At 33.4% G+C, this 18517-nt stretch overlaps 1 protein-coding gene across 1 annotated transcript; it reads left to right on the top strand.

Moving 5' to 3' along the window:
* Positions 1-6402: 6402 nt before the first annotated feature.
* Positions 6403-16647, top strand: LOC125067138 (synaptic vesicle glycoprotein 2A-like). The gene is made up of 10 exons (XM_047675510.1): positions 6403-6624; positions 8694-8894; positions 11816-11978; positions 12255-12436; positions 13041-13225; positions 13694-13845; positions 14204-14413; positions 15251-15436; positions 15889-16016; positions 16431-16647. The coding sequence occupies exons 1-10, from the start codon at positions 6510-6512 to the stop codon at positions 16484-16486; spliced, it is 1578 nt and encodes a 525-aa protein (XP_047531466.1). The 5' UTR covers positions 6403-6509; the 3' UTR covers positions 16487-16647.
* Positions 16648-18517: the final 1870 nt, after the last annotated feature.

Genomic DNA, 18517 nt, shown 5'->3' with positions numbered 1-18517 from the left:
TTATTGTGTTGTTTTAGGTTATGGGTTAACAGAGAGTCCACTTCTATTATGCCTTCAAATTAAATTAAGCCTGTAATCTCGACCGCACCGATCAATCTCCATCGTGTCTTCTCCATCGCACGTGACATTGGCGAAATAATCTGTGCCCTCTTGGCACAAATAAAAGCCAAAACAAAAAAAAAAAAAAACAGTCAAAATGTAATAAACAGTAGTTTTGATGTAAACTTACGTCCATTTGCAATTACAGAAACGTTATGCCGTGGCTAAGTTTTTTGGCAACCCTAAGAGTAGAACGAGGGATTCAAAGTCCACTCAGCGGCATTACAAAGTCCAACGAGCATAGAGTTATTTTAATCACATTTTATACATAACATACTCAAAGTTGTCTTATAAACTGTTGTCGTATGAAACCTATATAGAGCTAATTATTATTAGAAATGCAAAAATAAATATATCGTTTCGTCACCTAATTAAGACTAAATTACTGCACTAATTTTGATGTAATCTAACTTATAGATAGATTGAGACCTATTTAACCAGTGCATATGGAAGCACTCCTGTAATATACTTGGTATGTGAATCAAAAAGCTGGTTCTGATCGGTGGAGAAAATACGCGTAGCGTTGCTTCTTGCGCTCTGGTCTTTTGGGTAACTTGTTGGCAAAGACACTCTCTAACCTTGCAGCCATCTTCAGCAAGAGACAAGATTCGATAAAAATCCATTCCCCTTTGCAGCCGCTCTCGGTGTCGAGGATACTACATACCATACCAACCGCTAATAACGGCATCATGAGCATAGCGTAGCGTTCGTAGCAAGAAACTTCTTCTTGCAACTAAATTACCTTATTAATTTAATTACTAAATAGTACTTTTGAATATAATTTTAAGGTTTTGTGTAAGCTCGTCTGGTTAGGTACCCACTTTTTAGAATTTCTATCTCGCAGCTACTCTAAGTACTGTTGTCTTCCGGTTTGAAAGCCAGTGTAACTACAGTCACAAGGGATCAACGTTGGTGGCGCATTGGCTATCAATGGAATGGCTAACATTTCTTACAGCGGTAATATCTGTGGGCGTTGGTGAACACTTACCATCTGGTGGGCCATTTGTTCGTCCGCTTACAAATATTATAAAAGAAAAAAAAACAGTTTTGAGTTATAAATTACGAAATATCAAAATTATTTTTTACAAGATTAAGTCAATTGTTAATTCAGTTAATTTTGAACATCAAAAGTTCTTACCTAAATTATTATTGATTATTAGCACACATTAGCTCTTGAGATTAAAATGTGTTTAGCTTCCAAGAGATCACCATTCGCTATTAAATCAAAAGGTAATATGTCAATCGACGTCATTTATCCGAATAATTACCATTTTGATTGCAATTGCGTTTGACAATTGGCTTGCAGGATATGAACGATTATTACACCAGTTATGTTAAAATGAATAAAGTGGTATAACGATTAGACAACGGTGCTGCAAACTGCAAGTATTTTAGAACTCATTGAAGAGTTTGCCGTTGTTATAATACCGCCTTACTTCATCACAAAGTTTCAAATGTTCATTCTAGGGGGATAAAATGCAACTACGCTCACGCACACACACCTTTTCTGTGTATATTTTGTGCAAAGAACAGTATTATTTTTAATATCTATATAAGGAGCCTTATATAATTGTGAGGTTAAGTTATCAATAAGGCTCTTAATGTAACTTAATATTGTCATCCCTATCCAAGCAGAATTAAATTATTTAATTTAGAAGATTTAGATTATTCTTCGAGTTCAAAAATATACCAATCCAATTATTTCGTCAATATAAAGGAATTAATTGATGCGTCAAAATTATACTTATGTGAAATGAGATTTACTATCTTAACTTCACGTCTAATTTTTAAAAAGTACCATTATAAAACTTTAGCTTTTTTTTCTTTCCACAGACGATTTATATTTCACAGGAGAATGATGTATGTATGTTTCCAGACGAGTTTGTTGAAGCCTCAGCTTTACTCCCATACGTTCGACCTCGGCTTCTCTGGTAAGTATTAAGAAAGGCATACTTTCTATTTGTTTCATAAAAAGTTGAATTTTGTTACAATTTCATTGCATCACTTTTGACAATACGCACCATTCAAATACATAAGGAGTATATTATATATTCTTATAACAGTATGTAATAAAAAAAAATTCTCAGAAAAAAATAGTATTCATTCTGAAGTTTTCATCCGAGAACATCATGAATGAATTATATTATATTCGGGGATAAACCAGAATTGAAAAAAAATTATATAATACATGATACCCTATAATTTTCGCTGAAGCTGGGCTCATGTTGCATCTATCGTTATCACGAGCTGATTGGAAGCTCAGATCGTTCGAATGACAATTGCACGAATCTAAGCGTCGGTAAATATAAAACAAAGTATAAACTCGAAAAATAAAAAATAAATATGATATATCAGTGTAGTTTAATAAGTATAACAATTATTTTATTTGTATAAAGCTTTCAAGTCATATAAAATGAGAGACACAAGAGATTAAAAATTATATTTGTCGAAGAACAGAAAAGCGTTACAAAAAGCACGTTTACATAGAATCACTCGAATGTAAAAATTCGTTACCAATACATCACGTAATCTTAAAAAACAATTCATTGTTTATTAATTATTTAATTAGTGTAACATAGATTACCGGGCGTTGGTCGCGTGCGCAAGGTCACAGTGGATGCTGCGGCCGTTGTATTCTTATCTCATAGTTATCTTCACGGTCAAGAATAAATAGTGCGCAGAAACTCAACTCAAATTATTTTGAACATAAAAAAATATGTTAATAATGATTTGCTCTTTAAATTGTCTCCAAAGTCATCTCTCGTAATAAATCACGGCATGGTAAAGGGGTGGCGTACAGACCCTCAGCAGGAAATGTGGTATTTGCCCATTAATGGTATATATACAGGATGTTTCTATCTCAAAACGATATTACTTATTGCTCGATAAAAGACAGTAATAAAGAATTTAATAAAAAAATCGTTGATTTTGATGTAGAATAAATGATATAATTAATTTATTTTTAATTAACACACCTATGGAACGTTATTAATAAAAAAAAGTATGGAGTTAGTCGCCTGTTCTTCTAAGTTTAATTTATATTTCGAACTTATGGTGACTTTGGATTTAATTGGATGATACTGACGATATTAAAAAAGCACCTTAAATAATATAATACTTTTCGCACACTGCTGTGATCCTTTAACGTCAGATACATAAAAAAATAACACGACGATAAAAGACGTACGTGATACTATTTGTCGGTATGTTTATCACCTCATATTCATTCCTAGACTTCTATTAAAACTTCTATTTTTGGTATAGTATTCAATATTTTAGAAGTTTTTATGGCGATTAATATTATTATAAGTTAGGTTCACTGTTCTGCATAAGAGATGTTTTTAATTAATACGAGCTTACATTTAAACCATGACGCGAAAGAATATTTCGTTTTAAAATACGTAAATTGAATTTTAATATATGAGTTTATAAACGTTTTTAAAACAAGAGATTTGCATAAGTTTCGCGTAAAGAGAACGATTCTCGCTAAGATCGATGACCTTTATGGATGAATAGATTTTTATAACAAAGACTTTATGCATGAGTCCCCTGTTGCTTAGATAACTAAATTCCAAAGACCATTACATTCTGGTACCTTTTCACAATTTGCTCTATAAAGCAATCTATTACCATGACTGGAAGAAATTGTTGAACAACAGTTGATTTACGGCGTCTTACTAATATGGAACTGCACTATTTCTTACATCAATTTCAACGTTCCTTACATCGTTCGAAATGTGTTGCAGCAGATAGTAACTATTGTGCCTTTTTTATGATGTCGGTAGGCGGACGAACATATGGGGCACCTGACGGTAAGTGTTCACCACCGCCCATATACATAATTAAGTACATTTAAATTTTCATAATATATCCTTCCTTAAAGTCAACAAGTATTAGCTCCACCCTTTTTTATTACCTATATAATCTTGTTTTGAATAATAAATAATTATTAATCGTGATGTTTTCTTTACCAAACCACTTGAATATATAAATTTGCAAAGTTAAAAAAATGTGCGAAATTTTATCATAGAAACGAATACCTTGTCCCAGGAAGAATTTATTGACTTTGCGGAGTTGAAAACAACTAAGATTATCCTTATTTCTCGAGTTTATACAAAGATTATCACTGATTCTATAAGAAGGATCAATTTTATTGTGAATATGTGTATATTCTTATATCTTCACGTGATCGTGACACAATATATTTATTCTAAAATATGTCAATATAGTGTGACGCAACTATACTACTGATGGCTTAATGCAACCCCACAGGATACGTACCACCCACACATTATATATATTCTCATATATTCTACCGCCAAGCAACAATAATTTGTATTGTTGTGGGTTTGAAAGGTACCTACTATTGAACTATTTAAGAAAAAACTCTGTGAGGAACACAAAAGATGTATAAATTTTAGCCTTAGCATAAAAATCACTTACTATACACTTTCTTTTTCAGTATTCTAGTTATAAGTATCATTAGTTTACAATAACAGTGGTTATTTGTGTTGAACTGTATTTACAACTGTCTCTTATTTAGTACTGGCTCTTCCTACGAGATCATGTTTAGAAAAATGAGAGTCATTCAATTGTAGAATGATATTGTTTGCGTTCTACATTTTCATTCACTTTTACATCATTCTGTTTTTATTTACATAATGTATAAACAATGCTTTGTTAAACATATAATTATATATGGTGTATTAAAAGAACAAAGATTGTATGATTGCGCGCATATATTAAATAATGTAAGGAGCATTTTAGCAAAACCTTATATTTGTCTATAGTGCAATCGTTTTAAAGCTCATTGACATTTATCAATTATGTTTGTTTTAATATTTCTTTATAGCATTTCACTTTGACATTACTTTTTTAATGAAATGTATTATTTTTATCTATTAAACGACACACTCTGACCTAAATGTAATGTAACAGTTCATCTACATGTATATATATAAACATGGATGTCAGTATGACTGTTTGATGCCGTTTGATTGATTATTCTCCTCTAATATTCTTCATCTGATCGGTCACATCCTTCTATCTCATATCCCTCCTAATACACTCCATCGATATCTTCTTAGACGTTCTTTTCCCCTTAATTCCTCAACGCTCATGCTCATTACTCTTTTAGTTACTTGTGTTTCCTCACTGCGTCTTACATATTCATAACACCTCAAACTTGGATTCCTATAATATACTCTTACTTTCAGGCTTCCCCTTATATACCCATGTCTCATTCTATTAATTCTCAGTACTCCACACATCCATCTCAATATCCTCATCTATGCTGTACGGAATATCTTTTCATCCTGTTTCTTCACAGCCCAGCATTCCGATCCATATATGACGAAAGGTCTAATTACGGATTTGTAGACTTTGCCCTTCAATTTGAGTAGCATCCGTGGGTCATGAGTTGTTGCAGTGACTTGTCAGCATTTTAGTCAGCCTGAATAGATCTGGTTTTTAAAGTACCTGTCAATATTGCCATTAATTTGCAAGAGTGTTCCAAGGTATCGTAAATGAGTAGGGTTATGTGCATCGGACTGGAGAGACGATCGAAATCGCAGAAGACGTATTCGTCTTGGTTCTGCTAATTTCAAGCCTAAGCTCTCCAGTTTTTGCCGCCATTTTGCCCCAACCCACTTTCAGCTGCCAACACGATGTCATCAGCAAATAGTATGCACCAGAATGCCTCTTTTTGAATGTCCGACGTAAATGCGTCCAATATCATTGGAAAAGGTACGGACTGAGAGCCGACCCTCAGCGCAAGACATAGCCACATCGAAGTTAGCAGTAGTGTCAACTTTGGATCGGACTTTTGTACTACAACGGCTGAAAAGAGCCAGGACAAAGTCTAATAAAGAAAATATATTTTAAACGTTGTATAACTACATAATAATTATTACTACAGTCACATATCTTTATAAAAGCTGGTTTTCAATAGCGACTATAAGCCAGAAGCGGGAAACTTAAGAAAAACAATACACAGACGTTTATCGCGACATATAAAATTCAATGTAAGCCTAAAAATTCCAATCATGTAAGTAAAGTAAAGTAAGCAACCCAGCCATAAATCTACAGAACCATAGTTAGCTTGAAAAAGGAGTAAAATATCAATACTTGGCTAATTTACTCTTCCTATACAATAGCAATAACTATTTTGATGTCGGTCCATATTTACAATAGATAGCAACTGGAGGAAAACCGAGCACTTGTTTGCAAAGCACACAATCAGATCCAGAAGCAAACTGAGAAGATATTATCAGTTGATTCTATAAAACAACGTTTGGAAACTGCGTTACCTCACTTCAGCTACCGATTTTAAGTATGCCAGTGGTATTTAAAATTTATCACATGGACATTCGATTACCAAATTTTCGATACCCTTAAATTTTTGGTCAAAAATGGTGGCAATCAAGACAGATGTTGAAGCTCAAGCGGTTAAAGAAGACATACCACACGACCACTTGTACAAAGTGACCGGTTTATCGTCGACAAATTTAGAGAAATTGGCTCAAGGTATTTATAAAGGTTGCTTTAATTATAATCAGGAATATTTAGCAAGGTACTCTCAATGGTAAATTCAATTGATTATTGCATATTCAAGGATATATTTAATTAGAGAGATTACACGTATTCTCATTAATTAAACGTCGATACTAAATTAAACTAAACTAGTGTTTAATTAAACTAGTGTTTAATTTATGCGACACATTTTTAATCTTAAAACGTTATTGAGCAAATATTTAGTATTTTGTCTCCTGTCTTACAATTTAAGCACTGTTATCGTTGTTATGCGCTATTATGAAATATAAATAATAATTAATGGTCTATAGTTTTACATTAATTTAGTATAAGTGCAGGAATGTATCGTAATCGTGAGTCATATGTTTTATTTAACGCGTTACAATCTTTCAAAAACAAACAAGTCGATGTTTTTCTTGGTGAAATAACTCAAGGGCAATACCGTAATGAGCTAACGATGTTTTACGTTTCGTACAAAAATGAGAAATCCTTATGTAATGGCAGTGATCATTTCATTTTAAATTAAATACATAACTATCAGATAATATATCCCATAATTCTGTTTCAGCTTTGAATATTTAACAATACCCTTGTGTTGTAAAATCTAGCATTTGGTCCGATATTTTGAAAGGCACGAAAATTAGTTATATTGCGCCGGCGCATCGATATTATTCCAATAATACGTGCGTCTCAAGTCGGTCTGCTTTAACCCGAAGATCTGGACGCTGGCCAAGTATTATCGCGGCCCTCTGAATCTGCAATGTCACTCAAATGTTTATGAGTCTTTGCGATTCGGTATATTTATGGATTAAAGGGCCTTGAGTAAAGTCAGGCACACAATTTGTTATAATTGTATTTATGGTCTAAACATTCTCACACAAGAAAACATTAATGATGATGACAGTACCAAAATTTTGGTGACAGCGACCTTTCTAAGCCGAAAATGGCAAAATGCACTCGGTATAGTATGTGCTCGAGTATGCGCACATAAGTGCCCTCATTATTCTCTTACTTTTTCTTTCTTAACATAAGTATAAATACATTATATTTTTGTAATATACCCCGTAACGATTAATGTTACAACCACATTTGGTTGTCGGCGTTTCATTAGAAAAAAATATCAAAGGACTAAAAAAACGAAGCCCAAATTCAATTTAGTAAAATTAATACATTTGATACTTTTTCAATGGAAAACTTTTTGTTTAACAAATTGCCAAAAAAATCTTTTGTCTGTTTTATGTAACATAATAATAGAATTAAGACTGATGGATGTTTGGGTTGATTTATAAAAAGTTCACTGATCGACTTAGCGCCTGAAAATTGAAAAACAATTTAGATCAAACAAACAACATGTCAAATGTTAATACTTAAAAGCATAATTAATATTAACGATAAGTAACTCTCAACCAGAGGATTAACAGACACACGTCATAACAATTAAAATTATACCAAGTTAGCGTAGGTTAGGAGTAGCTCCTCGCTCCGAATATGCAAGAGTACAATGACCTCGAGATAGTATTATTTAAATTACCTAGTGAAAATAAGAATAACTAATAACATTGAAAACGTTTTGTTTATACATATCAAAGTTAACAATAGCTAATGTAAAAATTTTGCCGACGATGAATTGCAAATCGAATTCTCTGGACGAAAAATGTACCTTCTCTTAATAATCTCAATTTACTTGGTGGTAGGGCTTTGTTCTAGACCGTCTTATCAGAGATTCTACCAAAAAAACAGAAGTACCCAGTGTTGTCGAGTTCCAGTTTGAAGGGTGAGTGAGCCAGTGTAACTACAGACACAAAGGACATAACAACTTAGTTCCCAAGGTTAATGGCATATTGGCATTGTAAGGAATGCTTAATAATTCTTGCAGCGCCATTGTCTATGGGCGGTGGTGACCACTTACCGTCAGGTGGCCCATTTGTTCGTCCGCCATCATTGCTAATTAGGCACGGATATATAAGTTTCACCTAATATTCATTGATTTCCATACATTATATCACGTAAATTTCATTTTATTAAGATTATTCTTAAACTGATACAGATTGTTTTCACTTCAGAACCAGCATCAGACTTCGAAGAAGCGATTAGTGCTACTGGATATGGCTGGTTCAACATATCTCTCATGCTTTGCACTTTGCCCGCGTTCTGGAGCGCCGTATCCGTCACCAGCTCGTCATCCTACATCTACACGAGAGCCCAATGTGATATGGAATTACGGTTGTTGGACATGGGCACCGTTACTGCCATGACGTATATAGGTTTGTAGTAGATAAATTATTTATTAAATAATAATTATCACTTAAAAGTATTATTTTATATGATATATTTAATAATCAAAAGTAAAAAAAATTGTCAAAGACAATTTAATTAACATTGGTCAGGTAAGGCCGTATAACGTATAACAGTTAATCTAAAAAGTTAGCTTAAAGAAATTAACAAATTATATAAAAAATAAACAATTAAAAACAATTTATAGTTTTGTTGCAATCTGGAGCGAGATGTAATAATCACGCTACATTTAATCTATGTGTACAATTGTCAGGTAAAGCCTTGTTCACAGTGAGAGATAACAATTGACGTCATTAGCTGACATTACAACACACAAGGGAACTTCGCAGAAAAGAGTAGTTACACTAGCTCACTAATTATTTAAACCAAAACAAAGCTGTGCAAAATAATTGTTTTAGGGTGGGCGTGGATAGACCTTCTTCCTGGCCTCTTCCTCAGATAGACTTGCCAAAAGTCAAGTAAAATTTGCCATGATCCTAGCCGTCTACAATTACAACAAACAATTATTACAAAATTAGCAAGCATTAACTGTCAAATATCTGCCACCGTTTCGTAAATATATACCTAGACCTGAGAAGGAAGGTGCTTGTACCTATGTACGCGCTTGTGTAGTTCTACTTTTACTTTAGTTTTATTTGCGTAATAACTCTATACAATAAATTTATTTTTTATTTGTAATACGATAAACATTGCAAAATAAGATAAGGCGTGAAGTTGTCTATTTCGAGTTTTCGAGGGACTTGACACTTAATGGCTGTCTAGCGAGCAACTAAAACATATAGTTTTCATGAGGCCGTGGGCGTGTACATCATAAAAAATAATTCTCACCTCTCTCACCAAAAGAAGTTTAACTTCAATATCGAAAGTATTATGAAAATATCATGTTAATATACGGCATAAATATTAGTGATAACTTCTTGTCCTTCAACTATGGCGGTCACTATCAAAGGCTAGTATAGCCGACCCTTAAAATAGATTCATCATCGTATCATGGATACAGAGCAATTGAAGAATTGTTCTAATTACTCCATATTGTCTGCGCACAACGCCGGACCGATGATAATTACAAGCCCGACAGTTGTCATTAAAAAGATAATTAGTATGACAAGGTACCTTCCTAAATTAATCAAATATATAATGACTAACAAAGACATTTTCAAGCACAGTGTAAATACATCAAGCTAAGATAATATTTGGTCTTATACATGCAAACAAGAATCTTGATCAGAATCACCTTTAAAATGATATTTATAGTATGTTTTTGTTTATTTCTGGTACACAAATGCTGTACAGTTAATTTATTTTCTTTGTTTTGTTTTATAATGTTGGAACGAAGAGGTGTGTCAGAACATTATCTGATTACATTTCGTTACTATGTTACTGAAAGAATCGTGACGGCGGAGTGCTTAGAACGTGTAAATCTAAAACGAAGATTAAGACGTTGAAACTCGGACAAGCACCACTGAATTTTAACAGAATGAGGCTTACAAAATATGATAATCTCGTCTTAATCGATTTCCTCCAATCAATTATTCAATCTAAGAGAAGACTAGTCTACTATCTACGCAGTACATATTATAGGGCACAAGTGTGTGCGAAACCACAGGCGCACTGCCTATTCCTCCACTCTCGGAAAGAGTACAGGCGCAGCACCAACGACTTTACGTGCATTCAGAGGCACCGGATCCTTTACTCTTCCCGACTACGCGCTGTTCCTCACATTTTTGCCACGGAAAACCCCAGTAAATTTTTGACGAATGCAGACTTTTTTTTTTTAATGTTTATGAGATAAGTTGGCCATTAAAGCTAAATGTTCGGCATTTGTTTTTACACCAAGTTACGATACTAACGTCTAATGCAAAAACACGATTCATGTTTTAACAGTTTGGGTTGTCAATTTAGATATTAACAGACTTTTTACAACACAAAAGATGCCAATTCGTTTTTTGTGGAACAACTCAAACCAAGCTGAAAATAGTTACAATACTGGTGACTAGCTACATAATTGCAAACAATCTTGCGATTGATTAAATATTACAGAAATAATATTTCAATGTAAGCACAATGGAATAATTTAAGTTTCGAACTACGCAAATAGAGTTCGGTAGTCTTGTTAATTACTTGCAACAAAGTTACTTCTTACCAAGTAACAAGTGCGTTGTTTGGTAACAAACTACTTACAATAATCAAATATTGTAAAAACTTTGCCTAGGGTCTTTGAGTGCAGTGCAACAGTACAGTGGTGTTGTTGACGAGGGAGATAACATCTTACATACATAATATCTATGGGCGATGGTGACCACTTACCATCAGGTAGCTCATTTGCCTGTCCGCCTGCCCAATCAATAAAATAAATATATTGCCGACTTTTTACGAAGCCAAGGACATAATTAATACTAGACGAATGAGCGCCCCTTTTTGTATTTCAATGTGTTTCTCCAGAAAATACCGTGTTCATCAACACTGACCATATTTCTTTATATCCAGTAAAAATCTTATATTTACTTATTATGTTTTTGTTTACAATACCACTAAAATTCTCACGCTTACCAAACCAAATTATCTTAAGCCTGTACAACCGCAAAAAGTTACCACTTCTGGACAAGGGCCTCATCTCCTCATAATTGGCTTCAATAATAAAAAACATATACATATTCACATACTTCAAATTCATTCGAACATTAAAAATCAAGTTTTCTAAAGGATTTCTAAAGGATCAAGTGAAAAAAAATGTTTTTCTTCATGGCCTATAAGCATACATTGTTAATATTAATATAAGGTCATCGTTTACTTTATTATAAAGGGACAATTTTGAGGATAATAAGTAAAAACGAGACGAAACTATGAATCTATAAATATACTGTTAAATCTATTTTTGTTTATTTTTCAGGTATGATATCATCTGCGATGCTTTGGGGGTTCCTATCAGACACGCTCGGTCGGCGACAGCTCATGATCTGGGGCTTTTTTAGCTCTGGACTGGTTGAAGTGGCCGCTAGTTTGAGCCAGAACTTCACAATGCTGCTTATAACGCGTTTCTTCAGTGGGTTCTTGTGAGTATCGGTAATCTGTAACACTAATTTGTATCAAGAAAGCTATTAAAGTTCAATGACTTACTCGAGCCAGTCTGGGTACCACCCTCAAACACATTGTACCACAAAGAGGCAATACTTAGTATTATTGTGATCCGATTTAAATGGTGAGTGAGCCAGTGTAATTAATATTTCTTACAGTACCAATGTCTATAAGTAGCGGTTACCATTTTATCAGGTGCCCATTTGCATAATGCCATATAAAAACTGTTTGAGTACGTATTATTTCGATTTCAGGTTTAATGGTCCATTCGCAGTACTATTAACATACTTAGCAGAGTTACATCGCACGAACCTGCGTGCGCGTGTCCTGTTACTCACTGGCCTTTTCTTCACCATTGCTAACACCACTCTACCACTGCTAGCTTGGGCCATCATTACAAAGGACTGGGACTTTCCGCTCTTTGGAAATACCATTGGTGAGATTAAATTAATATTTACATTATTTACTTTGAGCTGGTTTAATTTTGTACCAAATGTGTCTATATTGGATACTCAATTTTGACACTTAACATCGTAACGTTTAAAGTATACGCGTCCAAAATAGCATCACACATTTCACGAGAGAGTTGTAGTTGAAAAAGTAAGATGTCAATTCTATTATTTATCTATTCCGGTATTATTTCACAACATCCGTAGTGGTGTAAACAAATGCAACAGCTAAGTAAGTTCCTGTTAAAACATAGTCGTTTAGTATTTATATGTTAGTTATAGCGTTTCAAACAATTTAAACACATTGTAACTCACTGTTGCCGAATATTAAATATTATTAATGTATTGTAATGACTGAATACTTGTAAAGTATTTCTGTAACTAATCACTTCGAAATAGGAAGACATTTTTTCCAAAAAATAATTACTCAAAATTATTTTGATATCTCTTTTTTTCTTGAACATGATTCCCTACTAAAGGAAGTTTTGAATAGCTAAGTACACTCAAAGGTATAGATCCCTTTTCGTTGTAATTTTTGAAAAACATAAGATGCTTATTTTTTTTCTTATTTTCTACATTTTTGTTTTGCAGTAATACATTCCTGGAACCTATTTCTTCTGGCTACAGCGATGGTACCTATCCTAACTGGAATGGCATTCATCTATCAGCCAGAAAGCCCCAAATTTCTAATGTCTCGAGGACGTAATAAGGAAGCCTTGGAGGTCTTTCGAAAAATATACTCTCTAAATACTGGAAAACCACCAGAAACTTACCCGGTAAGGGATATTCGAAATAGTCTAAGCCATATGGTATATACTGCATCACTATTTTCAGTGGAAAATACTTCATATTTAATACTTAACTAGCTATCAGGCAATTTAGATATATCATATAAATCAGCTCGCTGTACAGGTACTACTCATCACTTGGGTAATCTACCGCAAGACAGCAATACTTAGTATCGTTGTAGTCCGGTTTGAAAGATGAGCCAGTGTAACTACAGGCACAAAGGACACAACAACTTAGTTCCCATGGACAATATAAGTGATTTTTTATATTTCTTACAGCGACAATGTCTTGTGATAGTGATCACTTACAATCATATGGTCCAGTATCAAGTCTACTCACCTATACGAAATAGTAAAAGAAAAGGCTAGAGGAAATCGAATTAAAAAATCTTCTCGTTTTAAATACTAAGCATTCATAACAAACGATATCTTTACTTTGAATACTTTTTCTTCCAGATTAAAAAATTAGTAGAAGAAAGATCGGAGCAGCAGAGCCGTGGACTAACGGCCTTAAAGGAGGGTGGCGCACAATTTGCCCCCCTCTTCAAGCCACCTCACATAGGCTGGCTTTTACTCATATGTTTAGCTCATCTAGGGTGTATGTTTGGGTAAATATGTTGTCTTTGTCTCAAATTATCTCAGCATATATTATATAAGCAAGAGTATAATTATTTAAAAGATGGCAAATGGGCCATACTCTATCTCTCAGGCCAGGCTCTCAACCTAAAGCGAAATGTTACGATTGCATAGATTACGGGACCTTAAGAAATATCAAAAGATTTCACAAGAAAACAGCTTATGATGATCCTAGTATTAAAAACAATTTTTTAATTTGTTTCATCAAAATTAACCACAATTGCTGTTTATCTATCACAATTGTAATTATTAAATTTAATCGTCATTGTCCCTAAAGGTGCCTCAACCTAAAGCCGAACAGTTTTCAGAACAGAACATTCCTTGTTCCAGGTCAAATACAATACGTCTCTGGTATCCGCAACTGGCTGCCATGATAGGCTCGGATGGTACTGAAAGCCTGTGCTCGGCTATCGCCCCTAAACACGTGGAGGTGGAAGGTTGCCTACCTACAGAAACGAATATGCTAACTTATCTACAGACCGCAGTGGTCGGTGCTGGATCGATGATCACGTATGGGATTGGTGGAGCGATGATAAACAGGTTCGTCTGATCAATTTATTATTTTCCTGTATACAAGGGCCCAATGATATGGAGGTAACGAAATCTAACTGGATGAGGAAAATCGGAAGTAGATTGCGATTGGCTGTTGATTATGGTGGTCAGTGGTTTCAAATTTTGCACAATTTGATATGAGTATCTGCCGTAAACCTCTTCCATCATAATGATCATGATACACAGTACTTGGTCGCGCGTTAGCGGGTGCCTCACCGGTAATGTTTAAGTCGGACTATCTGTGAGGCGCTACAAAAGGTCTATTAAAAATATTTTAGGGAAGGGGAGATCGCCAGGACACTGCTTGGACCTGGGTGTTTGTACTTAAGACGGGACTGATTTCGTTCAAACCCTGCCTTTGTATAGAAAATGCTTTGAAAGAATCTACTTGCTCAGTAAAGCTAAGCGTCATGAGGAAACCTGTATGTTTTCCCGGCAGTGCGAGATTAGCTGAAGGGTACGGTTATCAGTTGGTGCATTTAGCATCAGCAGCCTGTAAATTTCCTAGTGCTGGGCTAAGGCCTCCTCTCCCTTTGAGGAGAAGGTTTGGGGCATATTCCACCACGCTGCTCCAATGCGGGTTGGTGGAATACACATGTGGCAGAATTTCGTTGAAATTAGACACAGGCAGGGTTCCTCACGATGTTTTCCTTCACCGCCGAGCACGAGATGAATTATAAACATAAATTAAGCACATGAAAATTCAGTGGTGCCTGCCTGGGCTTGAACCCGAAATCATCGATTAAGATGCATGCGTTGTAACCACTGTGCCATCTCAGCTCTTGTTGGTGCATAATATTATTAAACTGACGGATTTTGTTGTAGTTGCGGCAAGAGAAGGGTTTCCGGATTCTGTGGGATTTTAAGTGCGATTTTCATTATAACGTTACCATTCACCGGTAGTAGTGCCTTGCCAATGGTCGCAATGGTCACCACCGCGATGGCAATCACCTCACTTTGTTCTGCAACTTTATCAAGCATCGCAGTAGATCTATTCCCTACCTCACTTAGGTATGTTTTATATTCTATTAACAATTTATTTAGATATATACCACATTTTACACCACCAAACACCATGGCCCAACAATAAGTTGTCCTTTGTACCTGCAATTAGGTGGCTCACTCAAAATTTCAACAGACACACAGATAAAGGTGTAAAGAAATGGTGAAATTTATATTATTCCTCCACTTCTTAAATAATGTATGAATATTTAATAAATAATTTGATGTAAAATATTCTTATAAATCAAATATCAAGAATCAGGAGCTAAATTGCATTTTTAAAAAGAAAATAAAAAAAAAGTGGCAACCTAAACAGAAAAAACCAAAAAAGTTATTGGACCCAAGGGGTGATCTATAGAATAAGATGATTATCACATTGCTTTAAAATTGCTACTGGGACTGTATTCAACATAATCTGAACACCATTGAAAATTGACTAAAATAATATAAATATATTACAGAGTAATGGCGATGGCTACGTTTTTAATGAGCGGTCGTGTCGGCACAATATTAGGAACTGTCATTTTTCCCGCGCTCATCGACTTCGGCTGTCTGCCGCCATTTATAACTATAGGAGCAGTGTTATCCCGTGAGTTACTTTTTAATTTACATTTATTACCAGGTTCATTATCGAGTAAAAGTCTTGTAGATAAAGAAAATATAATCCATATTTAATAAAATACTTGGATTAATAAAAAGATTGCATAACATTGTTGTTATGTTTAATAACGTTACTTTTTTTAGACGCCTTACATAAGTATAATAGACCAGTAAGACATATCCTAATATGTCTCTTAAATTCACTATCAAATTATTAGTAAAAATTGAATTAATATATTTTAATTATAATTTAGTCATATTGAAGCTCTATCATAATTGAATACTTAACTTTATTCTTATTAAAGCTTCTATATCATATTTTGTTCCTACTTAGCTAGATGGTGATAGTATGTTCGTATTTCACTAGATGGCGTTGTAACGTATACTTATCTATATATTTCAGTATGCGGAATATCATGCTTCTTTCTACCAAACACAACTCTGAAGAAATTGGAATGAAGCTGACTTTTGGAGAATTCTACCAAGAGTCAAGTCAATTGTGATATAGTGTAATGATGCAGTGATCGGTTTTTTCTTTATATAAAAATCCAAGACATTTTAGTATAGGAAGATGTAAAGAAAACAAAGTGAAATAAAAATATTCCCTTTCTTTATTATAATTTATCGTATTCTAATCTCATTCACCTCAGTCAGACTCACAACTTAACAGTAAATCGGCGAATCATGGAGTACTGTCCCTATTTACAATATTTTACTTTATATATAGCTGAGAACGCATTTTTAACAATACATTTATAATATAACCAAAAAATAATTTAGGATGTTCAAATGTACATAAAATTCTTAGGTCAATAGTCAATTAAAAGATTAAAAATACGTACAAAAGTTTTATACAGATTAAAAATAATTAAAATATCTGTGGATTTTTTTTATTAACATATCGTTAAAAATGCTCTCCCTTATTTTATTAAGGCGTTATATCAGTCTAATGTAATGACTAAACAGCGTTTACATTAAATAAATATGTACTTTTATTACTTATATTATCTGTGACGGATTATGCTGGGTGAGGCACTTGTGCTGAATACATAATTATTATATTTAGACCAGTTAACTATATTTTACATCGTAATTATTTCTTATATTTAATAAAATAAATAATTGTGAATCTAAATTTGTTGATCTCTGTAACAATTATATAAAAGCTAATTTTTGTGTTATACATAAATTGATTTTTAATTTATCTAAATAAAAAAAAAAATCTTAATAAGCTTGTTTGATAACATGAGTTTTATCTACAAAATTGATACATTAATAACAATTAAAATAGTAAACAGAATATTGTGTGACATTCGATTATGACATTACCACAATAAAATTAAAAAAAAAAGATTTAAATATGTAGTTTGAGTGGGTCATAATTCTGAAAACTGGCCTTTCCTATTCACCGATACACCCAACGCGTAAGACAAAGCAAGATCGATTAATAGACTAGACTTTAAATCTTATTGTCAACTCCAATCGCTTTGTCCAAGCAGCACTCTTAAATTCGAGCTTTAATATTAAAACATAATATGTATAATATAATTAATTACTTAATCGTATAGGTCAGTTAAATTGACTGAGTTACCCTACATAGATTTTGGATTATATTCATACATTCTGAATACAACGCAAGGCACAAAGTTTGTGTGTGGTTTTATTTTAATTACTAACTATAAAACGAAATAAGAAATTAACACGATTGCACTATCATTTTTTTTTCATACGCATTTACACGTCAAATTGCAGATCTTTTAAATAACTAAACAATTCTATGGATCGGCGTTGCTCCCACAGAGTTTTGAGATAATTCATAACCTTCCTTTACCGAAATTGGTTAAAATGCTTATCGCACAGCCTTCTTCTTCACGTTTAAACTCCGACTTGATACGAATTATGTCAAATTTTGTACAAAAAAAAAAAAAACAAAGAAAACTTATTTCTTAAATAATTACTCGCTAAAGGTAAGGCATACTTTATAATTATAAATAGTTAATTACAAATATTTATAGTACATAATAAACTTTTATATACACAGTCTCGCGTAACTTAAAGCCGAGTTTTATACATATTTATACATTTTAAAATTGTACAAATTGGACAATGGTTCCATTCAAGAATTTAAAACAACTGTTAAAAGATATGGACGTGTTTGTCACAATATGAACTACGACGGAGTGATCATCATTTTGATCGGAGAATTTAAAGTCAATAACGAATTGCCTTTCATTTTTTTTTTTATTTATAGACAAATTTAAATGTCACTAGCACAGATAATAAATAGATTGTGTAACGTCACAATGATATCTTCAAAAAAGTTTTTCATTGTACAACAATTATATTTTTTAAAACGTTAAAAACATAAATTTGAATTCCCTTTTAATATTTAAAATTCATCACCTATATTTAAATGAAGTAATTTTTTAGAGAACAGAAAAGAAATCAAATCAAACATCAACTATGCTAGTGACATTTTAAAAACATGAA

The sequence above is a fragment of the Vanessa atalanta genome, chromosome 11 (genome assembly GCF_905147765.1).
Source record: "Vanessa atalanta chromosome 11, ilVanAtal1.2, whole genome shotgun sequence".
Taxonomy (NCBI): Eukaryota; Metazoa; Arthropoda; class Insecta; order Lepidoptera; family Nymphalidae; genus Vanessa; species Vanessa atalanta.
This window is presented reverse-complemented; position numbering and strand designations above follow the sequence as displayed.

Bases quoted from the DNA above. Each gene is read 5' to 3' on its own strand.
- LOC125067138 (XM_047675510.1), top strand. From the start codon at position 6,510: ATGGTGGCAATCAAGACAGATGTTGAAGCTCAAGCGGTTAAAGAAGAC. The intron at 8,895-11,815 runs GTTTGTAGTAGA...TTTATTTTTCAG, and splicing joins TACTGCCATGACGTATATAG to GTATGATATCATCTGCGATG. The intron at 14,414-15,250 runs GTTCGTCTGATC...ATTTTGTTGTAG, and splicing joins GGTGGAGCGATGATAAACAG to TTGCGGCAAGAGAAGGGTTT.